The 21,758-nt window shown below is 31.0% G+C and overlaps 5 protein-coding genes across 5 annotated transcripts in view; 1 reads left to right on the top strand and 4 right to left on the bottom strand.

The window, feature by feature from the left end:
* LOC129914625 (kinesin-like protein KIF15) overlaps nt 1–11,501 on the top strand; it is a 28,664-nt gene extending 17,163 nt beyond the window's left edge. The window contains exon 4 of the mRNA XM_055993991.1: nt 11,074–11,501. Coding sequence (XP_055849966.1) covers nt 11,074–11,501 — 428 coding nt within the window. The remainder of the gene's footprint in view (nt 1–11,073) is intronic.
* The window catches only part of LOC129907024 (RNA-binding protein FUS), a 101,663-nt gene that overhangs the window by 60,199 nt on the left and 19,706 nt on the right, over nt 1–21,758 (bottom strand). The gene's annotated exons all lie outside the window — the stretch shown is intronic.
* Nucleotides 11,932–13,150, bottom strand: LOC129914719 (uncharacterized). The gene is made up of 4 exons (XM_055994104.1): nt 13,065–13,150; nt 12,685–13,001; nt 12,176–12,624; nt 11,932–12,068 (listed from the first exon to the last, which is right to left on the bottom strand). The coding sequence occupies exons 1-4, from the start codon at nt 13,065–13,067 to the stop codon at nt 11,932–11,934; spliced, it is 906 nt and encodes a 301-aa protein (XP_055850079.1). The 5' UTR covers nt 13,068–13,150.
* Nucleotides 14,997–16,215, bottom strand: LOC129914792 (uncharacterized). Its single transcript, XM_055994226.1, has 4 exons — nt 16,130–16,215; nt 15,750–16,066; nt 15,241–15,689; nt 14,997–15,133 (listed from the first exon to the last, which is right to left on the bottom strand). The coding sequence occupies exons 1-4, from the start codon at nt 16,130–16,132 to the stop codon at nt 14,997–14,999; spliced, it is 906 nt and encodes a 301-aa protein (XP_055850201.1). The 5' UTR covers nt 16,133–16,215.
* On the bottom strand, nt 18,763–20,826 carry LOC129907019 (kelch-like protein 5). The gene is made up of 2 exons (XM_055983052.1): nt 20,707–20,826; nt 18,763–20,641 (listed from the first exon to the last, which is right to left on the bottom strand). The coding sequence occupies exon 2, from the start codon at nt 20,629–20,631 to the stop codon at nt 18,883–18,885; it is 1,749 nt and encodes a 582-aa protein (XP_055839027.1). The 5' UTR covers nt 20,632–20,641; nt 20,707–20,826; the 3' UTR covers nt 18,763–18,882.

A 21,758-nucleotide genomic window follows, 5' to 3' on the forward strand; every position in this document is an offset into this window, starting at 1 on the left:
GAGCTTTGATAGTATAATGAACAAAACCAACAAAAAAAACAAACACAATAGAAGATTTTACTTTGATCTTCCAGTTTCAGGTGAATTTTTGTTTTTGTTTAATACATAATTTAAAATTTTTTCTTCTCAATTTTTTGATTCTTTTTTTTTTTTCCTAGATCCTTAACAAAGCAAGTATCAAAATTAATAGACCTATAAAATTCATAGAGAGGGTCGTGGAAAGTGGAATAGGTATTTATGTTTGCATATAATATGAATAGGTACACTTTTTAAAATTTTGTTATGAATTCTACGAAAATTTAGTTTAGGTACGTAATGAGGAAAAGGAAACACCAAAAAATTATTTAATAGTAGGAGAAGCTACCGTGGGTCGAGTTACTTAACTCATAAGGTTAGAGGTTAAAATTGATGTCAAAAGAAAGATAAGCAGATACCTACTGAAAATAAAAAAAAATAGGGTTGCCACTTCTAAAATGGGAATTTCTATGTGGCAACCCTATTTTAAAGGAAAAATTGTCACATAACTAATACATTCATATTTTTGTTCTTTGGCCATATACAAAAATTTTTGAAATGCCAAACGAAAGTCAAAACTAATAAAATAATATAAAGAATGTAAGCTTACAAATGTGGCAACCCTATTCAAATGATAACAACACTGAAAAAAATGTTTCTTTGAACAAAACAGTATAACTTTTTTATGCAATAGAAAGCTAAATTATACACCATATTTTAGATAATACTCTCTTCTTTCTAAAAAAAACATTGGTCGCCACCTCTCAAATGCAGACAAGCCCTACTCAAGTGCTAAAAAACATTAAAATCATTTTTTTTAAGCCAAAGTGTATAATATTTGATAGAGTTAAAGGTTATAAGAACTTACATCAGCTTTTAGCTGAGACTCTCTCCTATCTTTAAAAATGTCAGCTTTATAATTTTGCTGTCAGAAAAAAAGTTACAAAATGCATGCGTCTTGCTTATTCTTTGCATTTGCATATTGCGGCTGAGACGGCTCATTAAAACGAATACCGCGTCTTTTAAAAACCTTATTTGAATAAAAAAAAAAAAACATTAAAATATAATCGAAATTTTTAAAATTGAAGAAATTTGATTTGAAAACTAATTCCTAGGCACCTAAATTAAGAATAAATAATAAATTAAGAATTGAAATAAAATACGAATCTTCGTTTTTTTTTTAATATACCAATAGTTTACGTCGAAACCTAAATGGTAGATAGGGTAGGTAGTGACTGTTATAAGAAAAATAATAAAAAAAATCGCAGCCATACATTTTGGGAATTATGAGCATTCGAAAAAAAAAGAAAAAATAGTAACCCTGTGACGGGTTTTCATGTGCCGTGACTACAAATTTTAAGTTTTCTCAATTTTTATTTTGCCACGGAACCTTGAATAACCTTGCTAACAAGAGCATTCAAAAATTTTAACTCGGCTGCATCAATTTTAAAACTAATATCACTTTTTTGCCCAACTAAAAATTCAAACTTTTTACATGACCCTAATTCAATAAATCGTAGTGTAAAAAAAATGCACTACGATATTTAGGCAAGTTACTTTAAAAGTTGGTGTGTTCAATTTTCTTTTCAAAATGGTATAACATTGTTGAGAATATTTCATAAATAACGAAAATAAAAATGTTTTACTTTAGAAATTCTGATCATATGTAAAATTTTTGACTTTTTAGTTTGGCAAAAACAACATTTGTGTGTGATTAATAACACTGTTTCTTAAATGGAATTAAAGTTGTTATAGTAGAATGAAGACGGTAAAAAGAATATAATGTCGAAAATAAATCAGAGAGAAGGCAGATATCACAACTGGGTCAAACATTGGAACTGTCCCGGCAAAAGCGGTTCATCTGCCACCCCTTACTTCATTGTCTAGTCTCTAGTGGCAAGGCCGTGAGCTTAAGCACTTCAGTAGCTAAAATGGACTTAAGTTGCGTTCAACACAGATTGCGTGTCCATAATACGCCGATGATTTATCGTTTTCCAAGGTTTTTGAAATTAATTTGTTTGGACCAACGGCACCTGTAATATAAAAATTTCGGAAAAGTGTAATTTCTCGAAAACGGCTCCAGCGATTTTGTTAAAAAAATTGAAATGTTAGTTTTTAAATAAGGTTTATCTTTTTAAGAGTTTTTTTTTTGAAAATCATTATTAACCCTCTGTCGGCACACAGGATTAACATCACTTTGTTAATCAAAATGATGAAAAAAAAAAAAAACAAACAATTTACACAATAATAAAATAATGAATTTAGTGTTATTGTTAATACGAGTTTAAATCCGTTAACGATAATGTCTAACTAACTACTTTCTAGAGATTTTCCAAGATGCCCTAGTTTCTATTTTAATATGTTTGGTCAGCAAAATGACCATACAATACATAATCATTTTTATCAAAAAAAACAAAACCGACTTCCATGGATTAAAACTGGGTTTTATGGTTTTTGTAATAGTTCCTATGGCCAAAACTAAATGGGACCACATTGCAGCCATCAGCTTTCCAATACAAAAATAATTACCAAAATTTGTTCAATTAGTCCAAAGTTATGAGGTAACAAACACAAAAAAAAAAAAAATAAATACAGACGAATTGAATACCTCCTCCTTTTTGGAAGTCGGTAAAAATAGGAGATACTTGAATTACATTGTTCGCTCCGTGAAGGAACGTGCAAACTATGAGTAATTATTATATGGGAAAATAATAATTCTCATGCTAAGAATTAAAAGTATCCGCTAACCGGATATCTAAAAGCGAAGGTGGAGAATGTAACTTATACATAACTCGGGTGCAAAAAAGTGTCTTTATAATGGTGATAATACATTTTTTTGGAATTGTGAATACAATAATCGAATTCCTCGGAATATTCTACATCAATTCAATATGTGATTCTCTATCGAATAGTGAGAGCGAAAAAAGTTCTAGCGACATGAAAAAGTATAAACCAAATTCGCAAAAAATAGGTGTGCCTAAAGAGGGTTAACGATACCTGCCATAGGACCGCTTTTTTCAAATCTGATTTTCTGCAAAACTGCTTATAGTATTTCAACGAAATTTTCTATACAAAAGCATTTATATAATTTTAATATAAGTCAAAAATAAAACATTGAAAAAAATATTTTTTGGATATTTTAAAAAATTTTGAAAATTTTTTTTGAAAAATAAAATTTTCGAAAACGGGACATTGCATTATTTGAAATTTTGGTTTTAGATGTTGATTAGTGATTTCTAAAAAATGGCATACCAATTTTATTTTAAAACTTTTTTCCAAAAAAGTATTTATAAAAAATTAGTTTTTAAAAAAAACGGCTCTAACGATTTTGAAATTTTTTTACTAAAAATGCACCTTAATATATCAAATAAAACTGCCTACTTGTTTTGTTTGCCAATTTGATTTCAGATGTAGTTTTATTTTTTGTTTTGTTTTTATATACCTACATTTCTCAAATTTCTATATAAAAAGTCTTAAAAATTTAAGCAACTTGAAGTCTAAGAGCAACTTCGTGCGACCCAGTAGTGCATTTTATTTTTTTTTAACAAAGTTAACTTCGTATTATAGAGCTAAAGAGTTTTGGACTCTAAGGTTTTTAATTATTATTGCCTGTTTGATTTTCGGTTCCGCTCCAACTACGTTCGTCTGTTTAAACCATAATTTAAAACATCACAAAAAGCCTCAAAAGTGTTTTCCTATAAACAGAAACTCTGTGCAAACTCAAAAACTTAATGTTTTTCAACTATTTATCTAAGTCTTTAAATAACAACAGTACAACCACATAAAATATATGAATCACAAAATACAGGACACCATATATGCCCTTCACGAAAAACAACCGTAAGGTAGGTATTTAGGTACTCCCGTAGACAAAAACAAAAAGCTCAACAAAAAAAATAAATTTGCTTAAGCTCAATGAACTATGAACCATTTAGTACACCGCATCCGCATAACTATACCTTCTATTTCATTCACAAACTGAATGCAATGGAAACACCAAAGACAAAAAAAAAATGTCCTTTCGAAGCACCCTCCATCCCATATATATTGTCCTTCAGTCTCCTTTTTTTGTTTTTGAAAATTGTTGTTTCCAAAAGACAGGTGGGCAGGTTATGCACAAAATTTATATGCAATTTCCTTCATAGGTCATTTAGTTCGAGAGCAAAACTATGTAACAGCCCTCGAAGAGCTATACCTCCATTCATTCAGACGACGACGACGCACGGTCCATTAAGGACGACAACAAACACACAAAACCTACCCTATCTTCTTTAGTCTTACTAAATTATTCCAAAACTCTGAATTAACTCCAAAATTTCAATGTTCTATACTGCAGCACCATGAACATAGCATCAGAAACAAGCAAAAAAAACTCAACCTCCTTCTCAGTTGAAAAACACTGATGCAATTACAAGATGCTCTTGCTCGTTGTCCTTGGTTTTTGAATGTTGTGCATTCTAATGATGACTTGCACTTGCGTTGTGTTATCCCTAGGAAAATCCTTGCTTGGCATTTGGGTAATCTTTGCAGTCGAAATATTATGTGCAAAAGGTCTACCAAGGCCTATTATATTGTTGGAAAAGAAAAAAAAAAATAGCATCTAAAAGTAGAAAATAATCTCATTTCAACCACAGCAACAATTAATATATGCAGTTGGTCCTTGAAAGTATATTCTTGTTTCAAACATAGGCTATAGAATTTCATTATGAAATCTCGCCAAGGATATGATAATGCAACAGCAGTGCTTATATGGTGCCAGTGCCGGAAAACTATTACTTTAATTTAGAACAAATGAGGGGAGGTCCTTTTTGCTGCTACTTCTGCATCTATACAAGTCTACAATGTCCTTGGTCCTTGGGGTGTCCATACACATCCATACTGTCTTTATACTATATATAGGCTGTTGAAACAAAACCAATTAAAATTTGGCCGCTGTCCAATTCTAATTCACAATTATTATTGTTATCCTGTTTTTGGTTTTCTCGGTTTTCATATAGAAGACTAGAGAACGATATAAAGATGAACTGAAAAGGACGATAGATAGATAAATAGATGGGTGAATAGAGAAAGCAAATATGAAGTTGAAAATTCACATTTGTCGTGAAGGACAACGATGCAGTGTTCAGTTTGCACGTCCTAAAAGGACTATACCTACTAGCTTCAATATGATGAAGAGAATAGGCAACTTTCGAGAACTTTTGAGAGCTTCAAATGGGAGATAAGGCTGCCACCAAGAGGGCTTTTGTATAATCTTAATAATTCGTCCTTATTCATTTGTTTCATATACAAATATACAAACTGCATAAATACTAAAATGTTCAGGTGTGGATGCAAAATAAGGTGCAATGAGTGCATTTATACTCTTTTGTTTAGCCTTTAACAAAGTATTTATTGTTTAGTTTGTATCTTCTCTTTCTGTCTAGTTCCATCGTCATTCATGACTCAAATGTCCTTATCCGCGCCTGAATAATTCATAAAAAGAAAAAAAAAATGCAAAACAGCTTTTTGGCTCATTGTCGTCCTCATTGAAGTCTTTTAGTTTTTAGTTTATTCGATGCCTAATGTAGCGAAAGATAATTGAAGATTTAGTTTTTGTTGCAGATCGTTGCATTTATTGTTCAATGTGTGCGCATCCTTGCTACTCCTTGTACATTTTCAAAACTTTTATCTCTGTTTCATTTAAATTTAAGAGGAGTAAGTAGTATGTGGTGAGTGTCGTCGTCTGTCTTTAATATACAATCTACTTCACAGAAAAAAGGAGTATTTTTCATTCTTGTGCATACGAGTATTATCTTCAAAAAGGACTTCCCTGGGACTTACATTTATAATAGAATTCTATTGTAGTACGTAAAGAGTAATAAATTAGTGCGGGGATAAAGATCAATTTCCCTTGTGCTGAGCGATATGTTGTATTGAAATGCTAGAAAATTTATTATTTCAGTTATATAGACTATTTTTGAGATGCACAGGCAGGATAATAAAGGACTAATATACAAAGTATAGAGAGTATAGGGTGCGTGGGTGTTGAGGGCAATTTGTTTAACATCGTTGCCAATAATGAATACAATTTTATTGATAGATATTAGAGACATTTTCTTGTTACTTGTTCAAACATTATATATTGTTGTTTGGGGGAGGATAATCAATGTATAATTGAGTTTAATGTTTGAATTGTTTCTTGTACTGATTAATATTCTTAATACAGCATTGAAGTTGTATTGGAATTGTATTTCCCTTCGTGTTATGATTTTCGGTTTGACAGAGGGTCATTAAAAGAATAAAGAAAAAATAGGATTGTATGAAAAGTCTTTCAAATCTCTTAAAATTTGTAGGGGTTTTTTAATCGATTTGCGTGCGGCTTTATTTGGCTTTATTTTTGGTCAGTTTAGAAGAGAACTTTTTCTCAAACTAATCAATATCGCTCTATGCGGCGGCGCCTTCCACTTTTGTGCACCAACTACACCTTATAAATAGTGTCGCACAGTGGGGCGACCTATATGGCAATGTTGGAATTAATTAAAAAAATAAAACAAAAAATATCAGTGTTTTTTGTTAGTTTTTAGTTATATAACATTCCAATGCATCAAAACTGCATTTATTTTACGTTGAAGCATGATTTCTCACTGCAAAACGAGCACTTGAAGTTGTCACATTGGTTGTATTTTAATTGTATTGTACTAGCTGCCGTTTTTGTTTAAATAACAGTTTAATAATTCTGATTAAACATGGAATCGAAAGAGTCGGTTGATCCAGGTTTATTAGGAAGGTTTTTAAAATACATGTAATTTGTTGCTTCCATAATCTTATATGGTTGAAAAAAATAAGAATATATTCTTCAATTAAAAATCCTCACTTAATTCTAATCTGTTCTTCGAGAGAAATGAAGTTTCTTATGGGAATAGCATAATATTTTAGTCCTTAAATAGGAAACTTTAAAATCTGGCGAAACTATTGCATAATTTATTATAGCACTACAAACAAATATCTCACTTCCTTATTAACTTAATCCATAAAAAAAAAATATAAATAAAAATAAAAAACGATGAAAAACGGTCAAAAACAATGGGGCAAAATAAATATTTTTTGCCTTTATTCGGTGAAAAATCATTTTAGAAATCCAAATTTTTGCACACGTACCTACGTAAATCAATTTCTCCTCTAAGTTATATATGGTTTAGAACTCTTTGAAAGCTTTCAAGAATTCCTACAAATAAAATACCACTCAAAAATACCCATATAAAAATAGCTGTTTTTCAAAAATTCATATTTAAAAAATCATGGCCTTAAGAAAAAATCCACATGAGAGTCTTAATTATTATCTTTCCATTAGAATATTTCAAAATTCGGCGAAAAAAAATCCTTTATCTATTTATAATAACCACTTGGATTGTTTAAAAAAAAAAAACTATTCATAACTCAGCACTAAAATGTTTAAGAAATTTTTCAACATTTCATCCATTCTTCCAACAAATTCATCCAACAGGTTAACAAAAATCAACTTTCTACGACTAACCGTTTAGAAAATACATTTTTATCTACCATGTCATTTTACCCCTATTTACCCTATTTAATGATTGAATTTATAGAAATCCTCTTTCAATGTTCAATTTCAGGACATAAACTTTTAAATTTACTATACCTACTAAATTTTATCTTAAGTTGGACTTGGCGTCATATGATATGAAATTCCAATCTATACCACATAGCTAACGACAAGTGGAACGTAAGGTAGATTCATGCTTTTTCGTGTTTGCAGCACGGGCTCATCGATTTATAACATATTATGACGTAACAAATATAATTCAGCCAACTAAATTTCGTAAATGAATAATTGATTTCAACTTTTGGGGTATCTTGCCCCATTGTGCGTCGTGTCCCTCTGGAGTGGAGCTGAAAACTATCCGTGTCGGAGCATCTCAGTCGTAGCCAGGGTCCTTGTACAGCACACCCAGCGTTGCCAACCCATTCAGTCAAAATTATGCCTCACTTGAAAAAAAATTATGCCTCAATTTAAATTTCTTAGTTTATGCTTAAAAATTATATACAAAAAGTACACAAGTACACAAAACGAAATGTTTGTTTAATCAATTTATACATTAAGGGCCAATTTTTCAATAGTCATATAAACCTCAGATAGAGATTATTCCTAGGAATAAAATTTTTTATATTGAAATTTATTCTTCTGATAGCCTAACTGACGATTGAAAAGGCAACTTATTTGTCACGTAACGGAAACTTTTTTTCTTCGAAAGGAATATTTCAAGACGTTGCTCCATATAATTGGAAGAAATTAGAGTCTAATTTTTTTCACCAATAAAAAATATTAGCCTATTTGCAAGCGTTTTAGACCTTTTTACAGCAACAAAATTAGATTCTTTTCGAGTAAAAGTGAACAAAATTCTTCGAAAAATTAAACACTACCAAGAGTTAATAGACCAGGGTCGATAATTTTTGAAACCAAAAAAAATCATAGTAGAATGAAACCCATTGGAAAAGGAGGTGAATATGATGAAAATTAAAGGAAAAATAAATTACGGGCGAGCCGAGTTCGGGAAGTGGGTGGGTTGAGTTTTTAATGGTAAAAAATGGTATATCTCGATTTCCGGCAAAACTACAAATCCTATAGAAAAAAGTTGTATGGCAAAGTTGTAGGCAATAAAAAGATCTACAACTTTTGTATCAACAATTTTTTCACATAACCTCAAAATTTATGTGAAAAATTAAAAAAAACCGAGTTTTTGGTTTTTTATTTTAATCTTTTTCAAAAACAAAAATTTTTCTACGAAATTTGGCGAAAACTTACCTTATTATGTCCCAAATACACTGTAATTTATTTGATTTAAAATATTAATTTGTTCACCTTATTTTGACTTAATACCAAAAAACACCCTAATTTTCAATCGAAAATTCACGTGTCAAAATATCAGCTTTTTTCAAAAAGTCGGTGGGCATTTCGTTTGTTAAAATGCCTATTTTCTGATGGTGTAAAAAAAATTTTACATTAGTATACTATAGAACATGTTCTAGTAAAATTCAAAAAATGAAAAAAGCTGGAATTCGAAAAAAAAAAATTTATTATTGTTTACAATTTTAGCCTATTTATTCAAATTTACACTTTAATTACTCAAAAAACGTAAGATTAATCAATGTTACATGAAATCTTACGTTTTTTGTTTAATTAAAGTGTAAATTTCTCTAATCAATAAATGCAGACGAGAACCAAAATCACACAAACCAAAATCTTTCTCTAAAAACACCTTTTGTTTCGACCGACAAAAGAAATTTTTATTGTTGTTTTTCATAAAAAATTTATTAAATACACTTTCAATTGTTTATATTTGTATTTTGTAAATATTTCGTCACTTGGATACTGTCTTGTTCTAAAGGCCATTGATTTCAATAAACTCCTTTTTATCTTTTTTGTGTTACATTGAACAAATAGAAGTATATTTAAAAAAAAAGAATTTCATAATTTCTATCTTGTCCAATATCCACTTTTGTTGATGTTTTGTTCACTATGCGTATGAACTTCCCTCATGTCTATTTTGTTGTTTTTTTTTAATTATTTTTGTATTTCCTGTTAGAAAGTTCAAAATAAGAACTTAAATTAAAGAAAAAGAATTTCTGGTTTGTTTAACGTTCCTAAAAAATTAATTTAACCTTTTGAAAAAATAAAGATTTGAATTGAGAAACAAATAGCCTTTTTATTTTAACACATATTATTTGAAAAAAGTGTTTGATTTTAAAGTATTCTCAAAATTCTTTTTAGCTTTAAACCATAAAACCATTATTTTTGTTCAATTATACTCAATCCACTTTATGTTTTTTTTTGTTTGTGTTTTCTTCTATGTTGTTCAATATTGAGTTTTTTTGTTCAATATCCAACATATTTTGAAAACTTTTTCTCACTTCATATGCCATTGTCCAATATCCAAAATGACTTATTTTTTATTTTAATTTATAACTAATTCAAAATAATAGAAAAACTATTTCTATTACATGTTTTAAAAATAAAATTGTCAAGGGTTGCAGAAAAAAAATCATTCAAAAACAAAAATTTTCTGATATCAACTAAAATTTTCATTCTGAACTGTAAAAATCAATTTCACAAAATTTTGAAAAATTAACATTGAACAAGATAGCATTCAAGCGACGATCTATCAACAACGCAAATAAATAAATTATAAAAACAGTTTGCAAGCTTAAAGCCTGAACTACATCAAAACACAAAGTCAGAAAAGTACAAAAAAGTAAACACGATGTTTTTTCTTGTTCCCCCTAGTAACTCATTTGTATATCTCTCTTTCATTTTTAAAAAGTATCCTAGTCAAAAAGCTTGAACAGGACCAAGCTTTCACTTTTCAGAAAGTTTTAAAAACAAATACACTCAAATAATATTTTATATCCTTTCCGTAAGGTAGCTCCTCGATCACATAGTTCCTGTCATTTTTCGAAAAAAAGCTCTTTTGACAAACAATTTCAATTTCAAAATAGTGTCAAGAAATATAAACAAAATTTATACCCCAAGTTTAAAAACAGCGGTAAGTAAAAATATAACATAATTTTAAATATTTTAGACCATTTTATTAACTTAATAAATTATTTAACATTGTTTTCTTTCATAGATTTTTTAGCTATACTTAAATTGACGCTAATTGTTTTGTTTGCTGGAATGGATCCTGAAAGGACTTGGAATGGTCTGTTAAGTTGAATTTAAATTTTAAATTTATGCATGAAAAAATCTATATTTCAGAAGCTGACGATGAAGCTTTGATTACTATCATTCAAGAAAACCCAACGCTTTGGGATAAATCACGAAATGATTTCCGCGACTCGAAAAAGAAGAAACGAATTTTCCAGCAAATTTCTCAGCACTTTTCCGGCTTTAGTGCAATGCAACTTGAAAAAAAGGTTCATTGCACTTAAAGAAAAGTTGCGAAGAGAAAAGAAAAGAGAAGATGCTCTGACAAGATCTGGAGCTGGGGCTAGGAACTGGAAATCCTGGTATTTACTACCAAAATTGGAATTTTTAAGTGAGTTCCATTCCTTGTTCTTTAGTGAAATCAAAAACTTCATACCCCGGCTCGTCTTTGACTGCAGCACAAAATATCATTTCGCCAACACCAAATACATTGACCCCATCTCCTGCAGCAACTCCTTCTTCTTTGGAAGCAAATAATGTCTCTGAAAACTTAACGACAGAAATTTCTCAAACAGACAACGAAAGGTGTCCACCAAACAATTCAAAATCCGCTAACAAAATCCGGGAAGCATTATATGAAGAGAGTCGAGAAGCTATAAGAAAAATAGTTGAAAGTGTTTCACAACCAAAATCGCAGTCGGTATCTGAACCAGAAGACATGAGAACAAACCACTTCAAAATCTTTGATTACATGGCTAAAGAAGCGGTTGAGATGGACCCTATCGTAAAAACACAATTTATAAAAAAAGTGTTAGATATCTTCTGGGAGTTTAAGTTGAAATAGATTAAAAACCTGTAATATTTAGGTACTTTTTGTTTTGCCTTTCATAGAACTTAAATAAATCTCAATAATAACAGTTTATGGCTTTTTTATTTATTTAGTTATTATATACCTATCCATTCTTTAAGATACTCTCTATAATTTAAAGCCGTTTCTGTGGAGTTTCTCGGACCCAAGCGTAATGTTGCAGGAATTCTGTTCAGTTGTGATGAACCTACATTAGCTCTCCAGGTTCCATCAATCCAAATGCCATCCATTTCATGCTGTCTGTCGACAAAAGCACTTGGGGCATATTTGTGCTTGCTGCTTTCACATAGCATGTTATGTAAAACAACAGTGGCCTTTATAATTTTGTCAACAGTATTTGGTTTAGCTATAATAGTACGTTGATATATCCTCCATCTAGAAGCTAATATGCCAAACGCATTTTCTACTACGCGGCGTGCTCTAGAAAGTCTCTTATTAAAATAAGATTTACTGTCTTCCAAATACCTTCCACTGGTGTAATCAAATAATTTTTTAGTGGAAAAGCTTCGTCTCCCACCATAAAATATGGCAAATTCAAAGTTTCTATAAAAACAAATATAAAGTCTTATTATTTTGAAGAAAGAAAATATCTTTAAAAAGATAAGATAATCTTTTAAAACCTTTAATAAGTTAATTTTACATTTTTTTACCTCCAGGTAAAGGAGAAGAACTTGGAAAATTCATTTGATCCCTTTCCAAAAGCATTCCAAAAGTACTATTTGTAAATATACCAGAATCGCTCTGTGAACCAAACGCCCCAAAATCCACGTAGGTGAATTTGTAATTGGCATCTGGAACTGCCAGTAATACCATGCTGTAATGTTTCTTATAGTCAAAGTACAGCGATCCACTTTTTCTTGGTGCTTGAATGGAAATATGCTTTCCATCCACTGCACCCAAACAATGTGGAAAATTCCAGGTTTGATGGAAATCATGTGCATCTTGCAGCCAACCACTTTGTGTTTTTTTTGGCAAATATATTGGCTTTAGTACGGTCCACAGAACTTCACACACTTCCGGAATTATAGCTTGTACAGTTGATTTACCTATGCGATACGCATAGGCCAAAGAACTGTTACTATCCCCTGTTGAAAGAAACCTATAAGCAATGTTTCCCTTAACACAATTATTAATTAAATGTATACATTATAAAATATACCTCAAGGTTACAAATAAGCGCAATGCAACCGGAAGCCCTAACCTATTGCTGAATTTGGTCAAATGAGGTTCAACTAAGTTAAGCAGATAGTTGAATTGGGGAACTTCCATTCTTGTATAATTGAAGAACTTTTCTTCGTCGTACTCAAGAATTTCTTGTAACAAGTTAACAAAGTCACCTTGGTTAACACGGTTTTGATTAATTGGATGAACCGACCACCTTCGCTTAGAGCTCGTCGCATTTTCAAATGCGTCAACAACTTGCACTATATTTAAAATGCGATTTGCCGCATTTTGTAACCTATTTAATTCGTTTTCCTTGAAAATATTTTTAGTCAATGTTAAATAATAATCTGTGCATTATTATTTTAATTCTCTTACCATTTTGTTGAGTCGGAATTCAATTCAAGTTTTTTTTAAATGATTTTAATTGATTTGAGATTTATTTTTTATTTGAAATTTAAAACTTCAAAAACAAAAGAGCTTTTTTAATTAATTTTTTTCCAATAGATGTCAGGTAAATATACATGTGATTTTTATATTTTGAGCTTTTTTACTTTTTTGTACTTTTCTGACTTTGTGTTTTGATGTAGTTCAGGCTTAAGCCTGAACTACATCAAAACACAAAGTCAGAAAAGTACAAAAAAGTAAACACGATGTTTTTTCTTGTTCCCCCTAGTAACTCATTTGTATATCTCTCTTTCATTTTTAAAAAGTATCCTAGTCAAAAAGCTTGAACAGGACCAAGCTTTCACTTTTCAGAAAGTTTTAAAAACAAATACACTCAAATAATATTTTATATCCTTTCCGTAAGGTAGCTCCTCGATCACATAGTTCCTGTCATTTTTCGAAAAAAAGCTCTTTTGACAAACAATTTCAATTTCAAAATAGTGTCAAGAAATATAAACAAAATTTATACCCCAAGTTTAAAAACAGCGGTAAGTAAAAATATAACATAATTTTAAATATTTTAGACCATTTTATTAACTTAATAAATTATTTAACATTGTTTTCTTTCATAGATTTTTTAGCTATACTTAAATTGACGCTAATTGTTTTGTTTGCTGGAATGGATCCTGAAAGGACTTGGAATGGTCTGTTAAGTTGAATTTAAATTTTAAATTTATGCATGAAAAAATCTATATTTCAGAAGCTGACGATGAAGCTTTGATTACTATCATTCAAGAAAACCCAACGCTTTGGGATAAATCACGAAATGATTTCCGCGACTCGAAAAAGAAGAAACGAATTTTCCAGCAAATTTCTCAGCACTTTTCCGGCTTTAGTGCAATGCAACTTGAAAAAAAGGTTCATTGCACTTAAAGAAAAGTTGCGAAGAGAAAAGAAAAGAGAAGATGCTCTGACAAGATCTGGAGCTGGGGCTAGGAACTGGAAATCCTGGTATTTACTACCAAAATTGGAATTTTTAAGTGAGTTCCATTCCTTGTTCTTTAGTGAAATCAAAAACTTCATACCCCGGCTCGTCTTTGACTGCAGCACAAAATATCATTTCGCCAACACCAAATACATTGACCCCATCTCCTGCAGCAACTCCTTCTTCTTTGGAAGCAAATAATGTCTCTGAAAACTTAACGACAGAAATTTCTCAAACAGACAACGAAAGGTGTCCACCAAACAATTCAAAATCCGCTAACAAAATCCGGGAAGCATTATATGAAGAGAGTCGAGAAGCTATAAGAAAAATAGTTGAAAGTGTTTCACAACCAAAATCGCAGTCGGTATCTGAACCAGAAGACATGAGAACAAACCACTTCAAAATCTTTGATTACATGGCTAAAGAAGCGGTTGAGATGGACCCTATCGTAAAAACACAATTTATAAAAAAAGTGTTAGATATCTTCTGGGAGTTTAAGTTGAAATAGATTAAAAACCTGTAATATTTAGGTACTTTTTGTTTTGCCTTTCATAGAACTTAAATAAATCTCAATAATAACAGTTTATGGCTTTTTTATTTATTTAGTTATTATATACCTATCCATTCTTTAAGATACTCTCTATAATTTAAAGCCGTTTCTGTGGAGTTTCTCGGACCCAAGCGTAATGTTGCAGGAATTCTGTTCAGTTGTGATGAACCTACATTAGCTCTCCAGGTTCCATCAATCCAAATGCCATCCATTTCATGCTGTCTGTCGACAAAAGCACTTGGGGCATATTTGTGCTTGCTGCTTTCACATAGCATGTTATGTAAAACAACAGTGGCCTTTATAATTTTGTCAACAGTATTTGGTTTAGCTATAATAGTACGTTGATATATCCTCCATCTAGAAGCTAATATGCCAAACGCATTTTCTACTACGCGGCGTGCTCTAGAAAGTCTCTTATTAAAATAAGATTTACTGTCTTCCAAATACCTTCCACTGGTGTAATCAAATAATTTTTTAGTGGAAAAGCTTCGTCTCCCACCATAAAATATGGCAAATTCAAAGTTTCTATAAAAACAAATATAAAGTCTTATTATTTTGAAGAAAGAAAATATCTTTAAAAAGATAAGATAATCTTTTAAAACCTTTAATAAGTTAATTTTACATTTTTTTACCTCCAGGTAAAGGAGAAGAACTTGGAAAATTCATTTGATCCCTTTCCAAAAGCATTCCAAAAGTACTATTTGTAAATATACCAGAATCGCTCTGTGAACCAAACGCCCCAAAATCCACGTAGGTGAATTTGTAATTGGCATCTGCAACTGCCAGTAATACCATGCTGTAATGTTTCTTATAGTCAAAGTACAGCGATCCACTTTTTCTTGGTGCTTGAATGGAAATATGCTTTCCATCCACTGCACCCAAACAATGTGGAAAATTCCAGGTTTGATGGAAATCATGTGCATCTTGCAGCCAACCACTTTGTGTTTTTTTTGGCAAATATATTGGCTTTAGTACGGTCCACAGAACTTCACACACTTCCGGAATTATAGCTTGTACAGTTGATTTACCTATGCGATACGCATAGGCCAAAGAACTGTTACTATCCCCTGTTGAAAGAAACCTATAAGCAATGTTTCCCTTAACACAATTATTAATTAAATGTATACATTATAAAATATACCTCAAGGTTACAAATAAGCGCAATGCAACCGGAAGCCCTAACCTATTGCTGAATTTGGTCAAATGAGGTTCAACTAAGTTAAGCAGATAGTTGAATTGGGGAACTTCCATTCTTGTATAATTGAAGAACTTTTCTTCGTCGTACTCAAGAATTTCTTGTAACAAGTTAACAAAGTCACCTTGGTTAACACGGTTTTGATTAATTGGATGAACCGACCACCTTCGCTTAGAGCTCGTCGCATTTTCAAATGCGTCAACAACTTGCACTATATTTAAAATGCGATTTGCCGCATTTTGTAACCTATTTAATTCGTTTTCCTTGAAAATATTTTTAGTCAATGTTAAATAATAATCTGTGCATTATTATTTTAATTCTCTTACCATTTTGTTGAGTCGGAATTCAATTCAAGTTTTTTTTAAATGATTTTAATTGATTTGAGATTTATTTTTTATTTGAAATTTAAAACTTCAAAAACAAAAGAGCTTTTTTAATTAATTTTTTTCCAATAGATGTCAGGTAAATATACATGTGATTTTTATATTTTGAGCTTTTTTACTTTTTTGTACTTTTCTGACTTTGTGTTTTGATGTAGTTCAGGCTTAAGGTACAAAAAAAATAAAAACAATGAATTCGTGGAAGTTCACTGAAGGAAATAGCTTCCCGGGTATTTTTTTTTTTCCTGAAATATGTATGTTATTATATTTCATACTTTCTGCATACATAAATTACAATTATTAATCATTTTAATTCCGAGCTAAAGAAAAGCGGTACCTGTTTTCATAGATATTGGACAGGTTCAGAAACGTTAGGTACTAAAATATTTAGGTAATTTCTCGGTCTCTATAAAAAAAAATCCTTCCAAGTTAGGTACTTTTATTGGAAAGCTGACTGGAAAGCTAGGCAGAAATTTAGAAAAGTTTTTTTTTTGTCAACATGACGGATATTTGTTGATATTTGTGTGAAAAACGAGTAAAAAGTGCATTATCGGTTATAATTAATATTATTTATTTATTAAAGAAAGTAAAGTTTTTTTTCCAAACTAATTTTAGCTCAGGGAAATTAGTCAAAATATGGGCATGAAATCGCATTTTTCGCGGGACAAAATTTTTTTCATGAAATGTGTTCGGGTGGTTGTCCTTATCATAAAAGTCAATTTGTTGGCATAATTGGAGGTTGGGAACAGCCGCCATCTTGGAAAAGAGATTGGTATCGTTTTAATTGAATAGCTCCATTTTCCTATTCATTTTACCAAAAAATGACAAAGGTAAGACTTATTAACAATAAAATTATCTAAGAAATGATATACAAAACAATTCCGTGAGTTGATTAAATAAAATTTTATAGTTGGTCAAAGTGCGGGTTTGTATCGCAAGGTTGGGACAAAATGACATTTTTTCATATATCTGACGAACTTTTGATTTGTTTGGATAATTCTTCAAGAATGAATTGTAGAACTTATAATTACCTATAAAATGAGCCCACAATCGTTATTGTCACCATCGTATTGTAGAAGTAATCTAACTCCGAATCTCTCCATGTACTAGTGAAAAGTAAGAAAAAAGCTGTTTTTTTGGTAGTAGGTCGAGAAAACTTTGGGAGTAGAGGTATAACCAAAATATAAGTACGCAGTTTTGCAGCCATACGCGTGTTAATGTCGATTTGGAAGGTCTGACAACTCTAATTTTGTGCTTTATACGGTTTTTGGGGGGTTAAATAACGTAAGTTTTCCAGTTAATGTGAATGGGCTAAATTTATACTATTTGAAATTATAAATATACAAGCTGATGCTCTATTATTTTTCCTAAATCTGGACAATTCAATCTCGGCTATGGGGTTAATAGAACTCACGATATAAGCTTTTTTAACTAACCATATCAGGCTTTTCAATTCAAATAAACAAACAAAAATCTAAACAAAAAAAGCTTCTAAAACATAATCGTATAAACGGCCTATATATAGTTCTATTGGTCACATCCTCAAGATTGGGGTGTTCAGATTTAGGAAAAATAATAGAGCATCAGCTTGTATATTTATAATTTCAAATAGTATAAATTTAGCCCATTCACATTAACTGGAAAACTTACGTTATTTACCCCCCCAAAAACCGTATAAAGCACAAAATTAGAGTTGTCAGACCTTTGAAATCGACATTAACACGCGTATGGCTGCAAAACTGCGTACTTATATTTTGGTTATACCTCTACTCCCAAAATTTTCTCGACCTACTACCAAAAAAACAGCTTTTTTCTTACTTTTGACTAGTACATGGAGAGATTCGGAGTTAGATTACTTCTACAATACGATGGTGACAATAACAATTGTGGGCTCATTTTATAGGTAATTATAAGTACTACAATTCATTTATGAAGAATTATCCAAACAAATCAAAAGTTCGTCAGATATATGAAAAAATGTCATTTTGTCCCAACCTTGCGATACAAACCCGCACTTTGACCAGCTATAAAATTTTATTTAATCAACTCACGGAATTGTTTTGTATATCATTTCTTAGATAATTTTATTGTTAATAAGTCTTACCTTTGTCATTTTTTGTTAAAATGAATAACAATGGAGCTATTCAATAAAAACGATACCAATCTCTTTTCCAAGATGGCGGCTGTTCCCAACCTCCAATTATCCCAACAAATTGACTTTTATGATAAGGACAACCACCCGAACACATTCCATGAAAAAAATTTTGTCCCGCGAAAAATGCGATTTAAATTACTAATTTCCCTGGGCTATTTAGTCAATTTACTCAAATTTCCGTTCAGAAAATGACGTTGGCTAAATATCTAAGTCCCTAATATTTCCTGAAAGTGCCCATTGCTAAAAAAATCTTATGAATCCAGCAGTCATTTGGCTGAAATATTGGAAATATTCGCTTCGAATTCAATAATTGAACAATTCGAGGCGAGTTGAAAAGTAGATACAGAATCTTAAACGATCTACTTCGTATTCCATAACTAGGCCACATGGTTTTAGAATAAAAATTACAAAAAAAAAAACATAATTTCAAAGTTTATATTATTTATTTTAACAAAAAATAACGTATGTAGACAAATTCATTGATTAAAAAAAAAAAAAAACACATAAACAAACAAAATTATTTTCAGTGTATCGAAATAATAACTTATTCAAAACATAATTTTAAAGGAAAAATATAAGCACGATAATAATAACATGCCGATGCAGAGATATCAATTATTTTTTTAGTTCCAAGATCATACTCTGTGATATTGTGATTTCCGTTGATAAACAAAATTTTATTTCCAATAATTGTGACCATTTGTCCAATGTATCCATCTTTTTGTAAAACATCCACCTCACACCAGGTATCGTTAGTTAAATCATATCGTTTAATTGTAAGCTTCTTATAGCAAATCCATTGCTTGTTTGATTCTAATTTTCCACCAATAATACAATACAAGAAATTATCGACCCCAGTAGTACGAAATTCTTCTTTAACATCATCGATGGGTAGTTTTTTTGAAGTCCATTGATCGGTGGAGACATCATAACATTGCAAACAGCCGTAATGAAAATCAAAAATGTACAAAATACCGTTATGACCAACAATTCTTTGTCTTGCATTTGGCTTAAGAAGTGGTTGCAAATCAGTCCATTTTTTTGTAGAGAAATTGAAAATCTCCGCCGAATCAATAAACTTTTTACGATCCCAGTCCTCATAGCCACCGAAGGCACATAAATGTCCATTTAAATTTGCCAACTGACTGTCCAGTCTAGCAACTCGCATCAGAGGCAACTCAGACCAATTTAAAGTTTTCAAATCTAAACATTCAACACTTTTCTTTGTTTCTCCATTGAATAACCCTCCAACGAAAAATAGTTTTTCATCAATTACAATCGAGCTATATATCCTTTTTTTTGCTGAAAGAGGCATTGATCGTTTTTCCAAAGACCATTTCTGCGATGTTTGATTGTAGCTTCTTATCTCAGCTTCATAAGCTTCGTTTAAATGAATCACTGCAAATTCACTGACTTTTGAGTTTAAATTTAGTCCAGTGCTTGTTTTATAAACAAAATTTATTTTTTTCTCTTCTTCTGTCCTAGTCGCCGGCGACAAATGGAATCGAAGCCAACGATGAATCAATTTATAGTTCTCAATATTTTCACTTACCGAATTGATGTTTTCGATAATAAATTTTGGTGTAAGAAACTGATAGCGAACCAACGAGAGCAATTCAAATAAAAGATGTTGTCGCTCAGATTTTTCATGTTCAATCCAAGCAATCAATCCGAGAAATACTCGCTCCTCCAAGTCTTTATAAGAATTGTTGTGAAAAAGAATATCTTTGAGTTCAATTTCATTCAAAAGCAAAAACTCATTTCCTTCAGTTACTTCTTTAAAATGCGAATAAATAAAGTTAAATGATTTTTGTATGAGTTCAGATAAACTCAGTTCTTTTGCCAATCGCAGCCATTGCAAACAATTACCATTATTTAAATTTTTTTGCATAAAATCACAGCACCCATCAACAAGGTGTTTCATTTTAAGAAATACTGCACCTCTCAAAATAGTCTCAATCTTTTCAAGACTCAGTTCAATTGAACCCGAACACATGTAATTTATAATCAATTTAAAAGTCGAAGATTCGATTTCTTTAACATTTACTTCGTTGATCTTTGAAATCGTGGAGATGTTTTGAAATATTTCCAAAAAATACTCACTAAAAGCTGACAAAATCATTTTGTGAGCTCGAATTTTGATAGAATCTTGACCAGCCAAGAGAACAACATCGAAGAATTTCTCTTCTTCATAGAAAATTTTCAACTTTTCAGTAATACTTGTTGCATGTTGATTGTTTTCGAAAATTATTGTTGTTTCCTTATCGGATGAAGATGAATTTGAAGATTCCATTATTATATAGCTAAAGATGGAAAATTATTTTATTTTTATTTATGACCAACATTTTAAAAATGGAAAATAACTTACCAATAAAAAGTTAAATCCTTTTGGCGTCCTTTTTTTAAGGAAAAAACACAAGACGCAGCAAAAATTTATCTATAATAATAACAATGTGCATAAATCGGCAAAATAACTGTTTGCAAATTAAAAACAAACAACAATATCCCTCTATCGAATCAGCGCCAGTATTTAAATTTGCGGCAAAAAGACGAACTACCGACCTTGATAAATCTGTTTGTTTACAAATTTTTAAACTGAATTGCCTATCCGAACTAACAGTTTTGCTTCTGAGATCGTGTGCGAATTGTGTTAAAATGTTGGTTAAAATTTACGTTTGGTTAAATTTTGACACTAGCGTGGTAAATAAAATGTTTTTTAAAATTTATCCAGCTGCGGAGCAGGTTAAAATTTGAGACGACATTTTGAAATTATTTTTGTTATAATGCGTTGATATTTTAAGAAATGTAAAAGAGAGACAATCCATTTTTCTCTTTTCTGAAAGCAAGCACAGTAATGCTAGTTTGGGTCAAAACGTTTATATCGCATTTTGCGTGTTTTAATTTTGTTACGATTAAATTTAAGCTGTCCATTTTCCCACACCGGAAAATATCAAACAAAATCAGATGGAAATAGTTTTTGGAGTGTTATGAAAAGAGAAATAAGAAAGAAAAATAAGGTTAATGGGCAGAACTTTTCTTAAATATATGTATTACATTTATGTTTTCTTTCATAAAAAAAATAACAACTTATAATTCTTTGTAGTTTTTTGTAATTTTATAATTTTCCGAGAAATTACAAAAAGCAAATAGTGAGCAAACAGAACTATAATTGACTGAAGCGTCGGATGAATCCGAGGGGAACAGCGCTCGCAACCGCACTCGACGGATTAAAGGCTTGGCCACACTGGAGGGTATGCGGTAGCGGTACGGGTAGCGGTGAGGGTATTTGTATGAACAAAATTCCAAACTGACACATCAACGTTCAGGTGTGGAATTTTTTTAGTACAAATATCGTTGCCGCTACCCGTACCGCTATCGCGTACCCTTCGGTGTGGCCAAGCCTTAAAACTTATCGAAAAG

This window comes from Episyrphus balteatus, chromosome 1 (genome assembly GCF_945859705.1).
Source record: "Episyrphus balteatus chromosome 1, idEpiBalt1.1, whole genome shotgun sequence".
Taxonomy (NCBI): Eukaryota; Metazoa; Arthropoda; class Insecta; order Diptera; family Syrphidae; genus Episyrphus; species Episyrphus balteatus.

What these genes read in the sequence shown, in the direction of transcription:
- LOC129914719 (XM_055994104.1), bottom strand. An exon ending in CGCTTATTTGTAACCTTGAG is followed by an intron (nt 12,625 to 12,684) that starts GTATATTTTATA and finishes CATTGCTTATAG; the next exon opens with GTTTCTTTCAACAGGGGATA. An exon ending in TTCTTCTCCTTTACCTGGAG is followed by an intron (nt 12,069 to 12,175) that starts GTAAAAAAATGT and finishes TTGTTTTTATAG; the next exon opens with AAACTTTGAATTTGCCATAT.
- LOC129914792 (XM_055994226.1), bottom strand. An exon ending in CGCTTATTTGTAACCTTGAG is followed by an intron (nt 15,690 to 15,749) that starts GTATATTTTATA and finishes CATTGCTTATAG; the next exon opens with GTTTCTTTCAACAGGGGATA. An exon ending in TTCTTCTCCTTTACCTGGAG is followed by an intron (nt 15,134 to 15,240) that starts GTAAAAAAATGT and finishes TTGTTTTTATAG; the next exon opens with AAACTTTGAATTTGCCATAT.
- LOC129907019 (XM_055983052.1), bottom strand. Translation starts at nt 20,631, where the DNA reads ATGGAATCTTCAAATTCATCTTCATCCGATAAGGAAACAACAATAATT.